The sequence below is a fragment of the Pieris brassicae genome, chromosome 14 (genome assembly GCF_905147105.1).
Source record: "Pieris brassicae chromosome 14, ilPieBrab1.1, whole genome shotgun sequence".
Lineage (NCBI taxonomy): Eukaryota > Metazoa > Arthropoda > Insecta > Lepidoptera > Pieridae > Pieris > Pieris brassicae.
Window position 1 is genome coordinate 4,363,607 of NC_059678.1, and position 12,813 is coordinate 4,376,419.

General features: G+C 33.0%; 1 protein-coding gene across 1 annotated transcript in view; it reads left to right on the plus strand.

Moving 5' to 3' along the window:
• Window positions 1-50: 50 nt before the first annotated feature.
• Window positions 51-12,813, plus strand: part of LOC123718049 (unextended protein-like) — a 36,651-nt gene continuing 23,888 nt past the window's right edge. The window contains exon 1 of the mRNA XM_045674412.1: window positions 51-605. Coding sequence (XP_045530368.1) covers window positions 151-605 — 455 coding nt within the window. The 5' untranslated portion in view covers window positions 51-150. The remainder of the gene's footprint in view (window positions 606-12,813) is intronic.

The window sequence follows — 12,813 nt, forward strand, 5'->3', positions numbered from 1 at the left end:
ACAACATATATCATAATCCAATCATATTCCTGCAGTTCCGGTAGCTTATTGTCAGTGATCAGTTTGTGAATTCAGAAAAACATTTAATATGTCGGTATAAAATCGAAGTGCTTCGCAATTTAATTTTTAACTTGTAAGGATCCAAAGGAAATGGCATCTGCCCGTATTTTATTGCGGACTTTTTGGATATTTTTTTATGTTGTGTATAATGTGTGTGCTACAAACAATACAGCGGAGCCATGGATAGAGTCTTTTAGAATAGGCGCAAAATCGTGTACGGATTATAAATGTAAATATTTATTATTGGTGCATGGTGGCGAGTTTCTTGGTCATAAACCCTGGAGATTAACCCCCAACGAAGGTTCTAGAGGTGGTAATTGCGAAAAAATATATTCAAGTTACGAACTTCGGGAAATTAAAACTCTTGCGTGGTATTCAGAAATAGAAGTGCTTGTGCCTCGAAAAAATGAAAAGATCTACTTTTGTCTTCGATATAGCGACGGAAAAAATAATCCGTTTGGTGAGAAATGGATTCATCAAGGCAAAGAATTATTTTTAAATCCCGAGAGCCATGAGATCCTTTTAGAAACTACAAAATTAAACGTGTAAGTATCCTTGTGATATGTAAAAAATGCATCGAAGCGACCTTTTGTTTTGAAGCTAACTAAAAATTCTTATTTACTTATAAGAGAATTCTATTATTAAAAATAAACTAAATTGTGATAAATTTCAATTAAGTCAATGTTAAAAGTTGGGGTTTTATTCCATATTTATGATGACATTTAGATAAAAAATTGAAATATTTTACGTAATAATTATAGTGTATATTTGTTTTTAATTTTAATTTGAACAATAAGCCACTAGCTGCTCTAATTACAACTTGTTTAAGAAATATTCTAGCATTTACTAAGAATTAGACATCATATTAGAATTAGAATCATAGTTCTATAGTATGATTCATACGCAAGACGCAGGTGTCTACTCATGATCTCATCGGTATTTAAAAGTCAGTAGTTACATTTGTTCAATAATAATAGTCGAATGAATTCTCCATGAAGAAATATATCATTTCAATTTTGGATTTCGTTGTATACATCTTAGAAAACAGGAATGAGTGTTCCTAAAAACATGTGCTTGCAGTATTTATTTATATATACATTTTAAAACAATGTGTATGCTTAAAAAATACAAGAAAATATGACTTCTCCAATTTAACACAAATACACATAAATTACATTAGATCATAAGCAATATATCAAAGGCAAAAAGAAAATTAAACAGACAACCACAAAATAAATCAAAATAAAATAGTAATAACTAAAAATTAATAATAAACTAAAGGATTGATTTTGATTTGATGTTCCTCTTTAGGAAACCGGCTACTGGTCTGATTTTAAAATTATTTTTGACTTACTTGAAGTTCCACAAAAGCTAAAATAATATATATATATATATGTTAATAATTATAAACAAGTTAAACAAATTTTAAATGTATCCAGATCAGGCAGAGACCTAGCGGTTGTCTCTTTTATGTTTTATGAACAAATGAAACTCCAATATTTATTTTTATTTAAGCGACACAACAACAAGTCTTTTGAATTACATTTGACAGCTGACATTAGGGACTTTCCCTAATGGGATAGGTAGGTAGGATAGGTAACTATGGGAAATTACTTTTCACTCCTCGTTAAATGGTTTCATTCATACTTAGCCCATGTTTTTGTCAATTGAATGCGCAAGACTTACTTTGTTAAAACTGTGATCCATGTACACCAGACCATGCCATTCATGCCTTTCGATGAACCTTAGTTGAACTGGACCGAGATTTTTAACAGTTATGTAATCCCATATGCATAGTATTCATTCAATATAATTTAGAAATCTAAGTCATTGACGTGTAAACATTATAGCGATATTTTTGTGATGTTTTTTATGGCAATGAGCCAGATTTTTTACGATATATTTACGCACTCTAGTTCTGAAACTCGGTCAACTTATTATGCCATAAATATGATTGATCTTATCGCCGGCTACGCCCGTAGCGCGTAGTTTAATGGAATTTCAGTGCCTCGGTTCGGTATTTTGCAAATAATTTCGATTACCCTTAATGTTGATGTTACCTACAATTGATAAAATTTAATTAATCAAGTGCTCGCAAAGGGCTCGCAAGTGTGTTGCTGGCCGTATAAGAATTGGTGCGATCTTAAAGGAGCCTGCGTCGAATTGGTTGGGAATACTTAAGTACACACGTTGTGGTGACGGCAAAAACTGTTTTAAAAAACTCTCGATTTGTAGAACAGCGGATGTTGAGGTGTTACAGGTGGATGTTCGTATTCTGCCTCGACGTCCGATGATGATAGTAACTAAGTCCCGTCTTGCTTTTTACTGTATTTATATATATATATAAGCCTGGGATTAGCCCAATACAATCAAACAAACACTCCGAGCCTCTGATTTCCTGCCTGCATTTCACGTATTTTGGTGAGATTTTTAACGAACTCTTCAACAAATTTTTTTTAAATAAATACTTTTTATCAATGATAATCTGATTTCCTGCCTGCATGCCTGCAAATTACGTATTTTTGTGAGACTTTTAACGACCTCTTCAACTAAAATTTTTGAAATAAATACTTTTTATCAATGATAATCTGATTTCCTGCCTGCATGCCTGCAAATTACGTATTTTTGTGAGACTTTTAACGACCTCTTCAACTAATTTTTTTGAAATAAATACTTTTTATCAATGATAATCTGATTTCCTGCCTGCATGCCTGCAAATTACGTAGTTTTGTGAGACTTTTAACGACCTCTTCAACTAAATTTTTTGAAATAAATACTTTTTATCAATGATAATCTGATTTCCTGCCTGCATGCCTGCAAATTACGTATTTTTGTGAGACTTTTAACGACCTCTTCAACTAAATTTTTTGAAATAAATACTTTTTATCAATGATAATCTGATTTCCTGCCTGCATGCCTGCAAATTACGTAGTTTTGTGAGACTTTTAACGACCTCTTCAACTAAATTTTTTGAAATAAATACTTTTTATCAATGATAATCTGATTTCCTGCCTGCATGCCTGCAAATTACGTAGTTTTGTGAGACTTTTAACGACCTCTTCAACTAAATTTTTTGAAATAAATACTTTTTATCAATGATAATCTGATTTCCTGCCTGCATGCCTGCAAATTACGTATTTTTGTGAGACTTTTAACGACCTCTTCAACTAAAATTTTTGAAATAAATACTTTTTATCAATGATAATCTGATTTCCTGCCTGCATGCCTGCAAATTACGTATTTTTGTGAGACTTTTAACGACCTCTTCAACTAAAATTTTTGAAATAAATACTTTTTATCAATGATAATCTGATTTCCTGCCTGCATGCCTGCAAATTACGTATTTTTGTGAGATTTTTAATGACCTCTTCAACTAAAATTTTAGGAATATATATGGAATACTTTTTATCAGTGATAACCTAGACCAAGAATCACATTTTATTGGTGTAAAACAAGTGCCTGTTCGTAGGCCTATCACGTTCGTAAGACTTGCGAGCCTTCTTGTGGATGTCTACTGGCGGCTTTGTCACTTAACATCACAGGAGCCTCCAGCCTGTAGGCTTGTTCGTCCAACGCTTCCTCTCCTTCCGAGGACCTTTCATCTTTAACCATTTCCTTAAAAACAGAATTATCACCAACATTTCAAAACTGACATTACATACACTTACTAAAAATCTCAAAGAATATCTTGTCAACGTGTCCTATGCTGATACAATAAAATATTCGTATCGTGCAAATATAGTATGTAGAAATCATATAGCTAAATACAGTTTATATGTTAAAAGGATGAGACTGGCTGCCCACAATACAGGGAATCCTAGTGCAGATGCTTTACTTTACCTAAATATCCTGTTTATTGTGTATAATAAAGTTTTTCTTTTTCTTCAAAAAAATATGGACCGGTCAAAGCGTGATGGCCATCCAAATTCGTATATATGAGTCACGCCTGTCGTGAGTGCCCCAAGCTTAAGAATAGATTTATATAACAGTTTGCCCTGATTTTGCAGACTCCAGCGATGGTTTTTGAACCGTCATGTTACTAGTAACATATATCATTATGTACTACGTCATTTGCGTGATGCATAATTCAAGGGCAAACGAAGCAGCCGCTTCACGTCGTCTTTCAATATTGACGTATCACTAACGATAGACAAGACAAGACGAAATCGTTATTGTGACTATCAAGTTTATTCTTGAAGCAGTTATGACTGTAAAAAAAAACATCCAAAATTGTTCAAAACATACAAAGAAACTTGCCTTTATATACCTTTATATCCAACACGGCTATGTGTGCCTGCATGCTCCACCACGATGTATACAAAAAATTGTTACGCTATGGCTATAAAACTGTTTAAACACATGTAATTCTTCCAAGGTGTGTTTATAGGGAGAGAATATAGACCATAAGATTTGACAACAGTTATAAATGACTTAACTTGTTATTATGTTAATATTCTATTATAAGACATTGTAAAAATTGATATGAGATTTGCATGGCTGATTGTGTGGGTATTTGTAGTTGATGGATCTAATTGTACCACTATCTTGGCAAATAAATAATTTATTATTATTATTAAGAATTCATCAATTTTCTTAAGAAACACCTATTTTAGGATGTAACCCTACTCATGTATTATATATATGTATTCATTCTGTGGGCTATAACGAGCTCAGAGTTCTAGATATGTTCAGATATATGTCAAATAAAACACTTTGTTTTAAGATGGGTTGTTACCGTCTTTTATAGTCTAGAACATAAGCTTATAACTAACATAAATTAGGGTTAGCAGAGTTGCGAGTGACACGATCTAAGTGACACCTTTGCTGCCTATAAATAATATAAGCAGGCGACCTATTGGACATTATCGGAAACGAGAATGTTATATTACAATTTACGAGTGTGGGACAAACTAAAAGGCTAATTTATTACTAAACTGATTATTAACTAGAATATATATAGTCCAAGTTAGTAGTCTTTCCACTACCACGAGATCGGTATCTAAGCGAGTGAAACCACGGGGCATTGCTAGTAAAGAATATAAGTAGGCGACCTATTGGACATTATCGGAAACGAGAATGTTATATTACAATTTACGAGTGTGGGAAAAACTAAAGGGCTCTTGTATAACTAAACTGATTATCAACTAAAACATATATATAGTCCGAGTTAATAGTCTTTCCACCACCACCAGATCGGAATCTCAGTGAAACCGCGGGGCAGTGCTAGTAAAGAATATAAGCAGGCGACCTATAGGACATTATTGAAAACGAGAATGTTATATTACAATTTACGAGTGTGGGACAAACTAAAGGGCTAATTTACTAGCGAAATTGATGTTTTACAATTTATTGGCTACGATGTATATTGATTGCTAACATTTGGTTTACGCTTCCAATTATTAACTTATATATATATATATATGTCGCAGCCAAGTAGCTTAATTAGCCGTTCAATTAGCAGCCTCGCCGTTTAACTAGCGGCCTCAAAGATGTTCAGCCATTTGATCAAACAGCTAGGCAGATGACTTGGATCAGTGACGTTTCATTACTCGTCTTAATTCCACATTCTTCCACTCTTAAACTGGAAACGAAACCCTTCAAACTGTAAATATGGCGTCGGCAAACCACAACTTTGATGGTGTTGTCCAAAGTTTCATGAAAACAAGTACAATGGACGAGTGTAGTGACAGTAATAGCAATTTAAATTAAAGAAATATTTTTTTATGACAGACCTTTCATCTTTTTTATTTATGCCAAATAATGACTCTATTGTACGAATGGCTCAAGCATTAGCCAGTTTATTAAATGTTGTAACAAACGCTACGGCTGAATATCTTTGAGGCCGTTATTTAAACGGCCCCGTTTAGTTAAAATGCTAGGCTGTTAATTGAACGGCTAAAGCTAGTTGGCTGCGACATATATACGGATATAGTGAAGAAAAACGAGCGTAGTTTTGAGAGGAAAAAAAATAATGTAATGACTTGATTATACTATGTTCGTATGCAATACACATATACAGCTGTTCCTACTGATAAGCTTTCATTCATATACAATGACGCACTTGGCGTATCTGTGTTAACTATTTTAAGACGCCGAGAAACTAACACGCCAATGTATAGTTTACTATAATTTATTTCATTGTTAAAGCAAGCGCGGTCTTTCTGTTAATGTATAATGGATGTTTGAAGTGTAAATTATGAAAAACTGCCTCATATTAGACGGACTGGTATCTGTGGTTTATATTTAACAATGTATATGTAATTGTCTTTTGTTAAAATAGCTTTTACACATTAAGAAAAACACTTTTTGAACGGATTAAAGCTATGTATTATTATTAAAACTTTTATTAGATAAAACAACTTTCTCTGCAGCTGTGATACTTTTGACATTTAACACCTTTCGTCTTCAGTCACCGTGACCACGCACACTGAAAAGTACGCGAAACGTCGGAAAAAAATTAAAATTATAAGTTTTAATAATAATAATACATAGCTTTAATCCGTTCAAAAAGTGTTTTTCTTAATGTATATGTAATATTAAATTCTCTATATATAAGATTCTTGTGTCACAATGTTCGTTCCCATACACGTTCGGCTCGATGCTTATGAATTTTTTATGCACATTCAGTAATCCTGAGAATTGGATACTTCAAACCCCTAAGTGATACGACAATTTTTTTAAATATTTTTAGTCAATTTTTTTTTTGGAGTTTACTCCTTAAGAAACGATTTGAGTTATAATGCCCGGTACGGAAATTTTATGAGGAGTAAAATCAAGTGTAACACGAAAAGTTGAGGCGTTACGTAGAAAGAGACAAACATATATATCTGTAGGATTGAACTCATTCTCTCTCTAAAATTGGATTTGTATAAATTGAACACAATTATTATTGTTATTATTATTATTGGAGTTTACTCCTTAAGAAACGATTTGAGTTATAAGGCCCGGTACGGAAATTTTATGAGGAGTAAAATCAAGTGTAACACGAAAAGTTGAGGCGTTACGTAGAAAGAGACAAACATATATATCTGTAGGATTGAACTCATTCTCTCTCTAAAATTGGATTTGTATAAATTGAACACAATTATTATTATTTATATTGTTTTGTAACATACTTTATGTAATACGCCTTATTGAAGTAATATAAATAATCCGAATAATTACAGATATATGTTTTGTTTCTCTCATTATTTTAGCAGATACGTTCATTTACCCTTTTTTTCTATTCTATTCGATATATATCATAATTATCGTTCGTAAGGAGTAAACTCCAATCGTGCGTCGTAGCTGACACACACACACTATTTTTTTTTTAATTTTTCATGATACAAGCATACAAATATACATACAACCCTTAATTGTCACTCTACGATCAACCCCTATATTTTCAAACTTATACAAATACAATACATACATGGTAAAACGACGTTTGCCGGATCAGCTAGTAATATATAATACTAGCTGCCCTCGCGAACTTCGTTTCTCCTTAATGTGGTTTTAGTTAGCCTTAATACCGTGACACGAAAGAATAATTTCACAGGATTATCGTCACTATAGTTTGAATTTGATTTACACTTCGGTCTAAGTAACACGTGGTTGGCTATGCTAACACCAACACGTGGTAATCATGATATTGAATTGTAGCTTATATGACACGTTTGTCGGTTTACCATAGCAGTGCCATCTATTGATTACTTACTCAATCCAGTCGAAAAGTATCGACATCTGGTAGAATCTTTTGGAGTTAACAGATAATTGTGACTGTCTAATTAATTATAGATAAATAATTTGCAATAAAATAAAATTGCGGATATAATTAAAGATCTAAGCTATCCTATCTCTTAAGTTGGACCAGACTGCTCACGGTGTGCCGATTTAATTTAAAATCGGTTAAGTAGATTAGGAGTCCATCGCGGACAAACATCATGACAGGAGATTTATATATATTAAGATTATAAAGTTTATCTGTGTATGTATATTTGTAATGTTTTCACACAAAAACTACTGGATGGAATCCAAAAATTCTTTCACTATAAGACAGCTGCATCTTCACTGACTGACAATTGTTATATCACATTTTCAAAAAGAATAGGGTACCTAATAAAAATGCAATAATATAAACCAAGGTGTGAAAAAATTATCCATAAAATTTGTCATCGCGTGCGCTGTGGAACTATTGATGATAGAACGTCATCATCATCAGCACCACGTTTTAATCGACGTAGAACGATAGTTCAAGAAATTGTTCACCCAATAAACTACAGATGGTAATGAAATATGATTAGATCTTTGTAAAAAAAAAAACCAAACTCAGTCGACTCGTTCTTGTGAATTTTGTAAACAAGTGTTTCGGAGTTTCAGCAATTATGTCGTAATTACTGTAGTTTTATATTATATTTCTTTAATTATCATGCATCAAAATAAACTTGAATATTTGTATTTTATAAGGTTATATAGTTTTAAGTGCTAAATTGACTTTAATTTCAACTTTAAAAAAAAATTGTCACGGGCAAAATGGCTTCTTTGAAGTTGTAGGCCGATTTTGATGAATTGTTTACTTCTTTTTAGTGTATTAATAGTTAAATATGAATATTGAGCCCTTCATAAGCATATTCATGCCTTTTTTTAAATAGAAAAACATTAAGATGATTTAAGATTCCCAAATAATATCGACGTGTTCCTCAGGTTTATTGTTAGAACAAACCAAACGTCATAATAGAGAACGTATCAACATCTACACAAATATTGTTTAACCCGTGGGCAATCGTGTGTTGGCCTATGCCGAGTCGGAAGTGAAATTATCTTGCTGCCAAAACAAAAGTTCGTCAAATATTGTGTATATAGAAAATCTACAAATAAATCTCTTTAAGGTTATAGAAGAAATTTTTGCATTTTAAATTATTGTTTTTATTTTTAACACTTTATAAAAAATGTGTGCGTGTAGTGTACACACGTAAGAAGTGAAACTTCTTTTTGAACTTATTTTTCGTAAAATTATTTACTATATGCAACTTTACAGAAATTGGTTAAAGTTAAATTAGATAAAGTTTAACCAAAGGCTTTTATTATCATAGACATGAATTCAATAATTTTTTTTTTTCATTTTACCTTATTACTACTTATTTATTACAGAATTTCATTAATTGTAATAGATTTATCACTGTCATTGTTATCGTTATTATATATTTTTGTTATTAATGGCTTCGTACATGAAATAGATGGCTCGTAACGGAAAAATGTGAAGGTAATTTTTTTTCCAACGCCGATGAAGAAGTTTCACTTCAATAATGTAGGTAAAATTCCTGGACTGATAAAAAAAATCATAACCTACTTGAAATCATGTATTTTTCCATATACTAATGTCCGGACATTCTACGTAAATGATGTTACGAATTTAAAAATGTATAATATATATTCGTTATAAAGTAAAATATTAATTAGATTATGACGCAGTGTTGGTAGTGGTTTCAGCGGAAGACTCTCATCCCTGAGGTTGTAGGTTCGATCCCTGGCTATGCACCAATTAATATTTCTATGTGCGCATTTAACATTCGCTTGACCTGTGAAGGAAAACATCGTGACGAAATCGGCTTGCCTTAGGCCGGCTTAGTCGACGGCGTGTCAGGCTGGTCGCTAATTAGATTAACAAATGATATAACAAATGAGGCCCAGACCTAAACAAAAATATAATCAATAGTCAGGCTTACTAGACTTTCCACTGCCACAAACTACAGTCATAAAAGTAAAAAAGCTTGTTCCATTTAACCCAACACAGGCTCGTTCGTTAGAAAGGTTCTTTTGTCTTTTCTCCTCAATTTAAGGACTTGTTAGAGCTTTACAGCCTCAGTCTACTAGATCGAACGAAGTCCAATTTCACAGTCATATTAAAGTCGTGATGGCTTCCAAAAGGCTGGTCGTTTTGGGGAAGCCGTATATCACTGAGGTACAACGTAAACAGTTCTACAAGGGTTAAGTACGATCTCATCTTTCTTTTGACCACATTCAGAAGAGGGCTTGTCGAATTGTCAGTCTCCAATGTAATATTGATCGGCTTGATTTTCGCGCTGTACGCAGTACGCAGCAGCAATTCTACATAGTGTATAGTCCTGTCTGTGTACACTGTACGATACGAATTCATTTAAACGTTTATCAGCATCACCTTGATGGCTGGAATGATGGCTTCCAGGGTCCAATTTACAAGACACTTTTGTGAACTGGCGAATTGTGGAATTGGGTGATATGATTGTTTAAAAAAAAATGCTTGCGTCCAAAGTACATAGTCAGAAGTGAAACTTGGTAAATTGAAGTAAGTAAAAGACCCAATAGCTGATCATGTACCAGTATATGATCACTCCATGTCTATATACACACTGTATACGTGCTAATGATGATATAAATAAATAAAAAATCTGCGTTTACTGTACAAGACGTTATGCGACAGAATTGCCATCTAAAGTTCTAATATGTAACTAAACGAATACATCAACCAATAGAGTGTATTTCTCTCGATCTCCCTTTCTCACTCTCTCTCAAGACTCTCTCTGAGACCGACTCAATAGCTTTCTTCATTTTCGTCGACAAAAAATCGATAGTCTGTAAAGTCGGTTTACAGCCGATAGTTGAACGTGACAACGTCAAAAGAAAATACGTTGGTAGATTGGTTGCTTTTTCAAAAGAAAATTTTAATTTTATTTGTTTGTTAGATATTTTGTATGGATGTAGAGAAGTAGGTAAATGGGAATCACAATTACAGATGTCGAACGCGGAGGCTGATTGTGCCTCTTTGTCGCTCGTTCAGCGCTCTCGCTCGCACTTCAAGCCTTGAATGCAACGCCTCAGAGCGAGGTAACGCTGCATGAGTCATGTTTCAGCGTGCAGCCGGCTCCATCGAATTATAGGACGTTGTCACGTCCAAGACACTGCACATCTTCGTGACATATTCATCATGTATCATCATCATCACGTATTTCTCATGTGCCTAAACAAGTTACACTTCAAAAAAGGATACTCCTCCCTCAAAGGCACAACCCCTAAAAATGGGTGGGGGCTGCGATGTTTGTTCCTTTTGGGCGTTCCGTAAGCTAGTTCGCTCACCTTTACTATTAGAAATGTTTAATGTTTAAACAACTTTATTTCACATTACAAAATTATATGTTTATTATTAATTAAATATTACGAGCGACATACACGTCCCAATTTTAGTTCATTTCATTGACTTTGACATGCATTTTTAATGCCCCCTTGAATCTGTCAAACACGCCAATATTGCGAATTTTAGATGGCAACTGATTAAACAGTTGCACAACCTCTCACCCAATCGACCTCTTCAAATAATTTGTGCGCGGCTTCGGCAAAATAAGCAAACTCGCTCGACGAGTGTTGCGTGTTGATTTTTTTTAAGATAAGCCACTATGGAGAGAGCCTTTTAATTTTTTTTAATTAAGATACAATTGCTATAAACATACAGTTGTTTAATAGTCATAATTTTGGTTTCTTGGTAAATTTTAATAGCCTGTGTTAAAATTTTTTATCTAAATAGTGCTTTTATTAATTTATTTTGTAGTGTTTGTAAGTTTGAAATTATTGTTTTCAATGCTGTACTCCATATTTCAATTAAATGGGGCTTAACTAAACAATTATAAATTAAATGACGTACGGATTGCGGAATACATTTTGATATTGACCAAAATCTGCCTATAAGTGATTTTAAAACTACGTCAAAAATCACACATTCCCACAAAGTCTTCGAGCACTTTAGTAGCTGGACTAAAAACAAATCAGACTGCCCACGACTGGGTCGTAAATATCTCCATTATTTTAATAGTATTTCGATTTCAGCTCTCGTAAATAATTTTATGGCAGCAATCACTTTATAAAGAGCGCAGAAGGATGAAGCTCTATACATGAATAACTATCTTCATCGTCAGCGTTTATGGTAAGGCAGTGTTTATGTAGCAAACACACACGCAAGCATTTCAAGGTGTCTATTGTGGTGGTAGTAGAGTAGGTCGTCGATTAGAATTCTGGCTGTGGACGGTGAAGGAGAACGTCAAGAATTACATTTGGTGAACAATTATCCTTAGATACGGTGACAATAGAATCCTAAAATAGCTGTAGATGCATATTAAGCGTCGGTTAATAATAATAATTTATTTGGAAGATTTTGGTACGAAAATGTTACAGTGGTACAATCAAAAACTAAGTCTTCTATACGTACATACGGCTCGCCTATCTGCTACTATAAATGGTCCAGTGAATCCAGGCTGTCTCACTCTTACAACTTAATTACTAACATCTAAATATTGATGTTTTGCGACAGTCTGCCAAGTTACCGTAACCTTGTAATCAGTTTAGGTTATTATTGTTATTTTGTTTTTTATCATTTTAGTTTTATTCATTCATTTTTTATTTTTTTTATTGTGATTCTTTGTTTTAATTTTCTCCTTTGATAGATTACTTATGCTCTAATAAAAATGATGTGTATATACGTTAAATTTGTGATGTTATCACATATTCTCTTAACTAACATATTTTCTTGTATTTATTTAGCCATATACATTGTTTTACGAACGTATAAATAATTATAAATAAACGTGCAAATGTGTGTTAAAAGAAATTTTACATGACATTTTAACATAACTTTATCACTACATCATTAAATTAATAAAATATATTGTTACGAGCTAAGGGGTCGGATAGAAAATGCCGTAGATTTATTCAAGGGTTTATTTCTTGGTAAATCAATGAGGAATT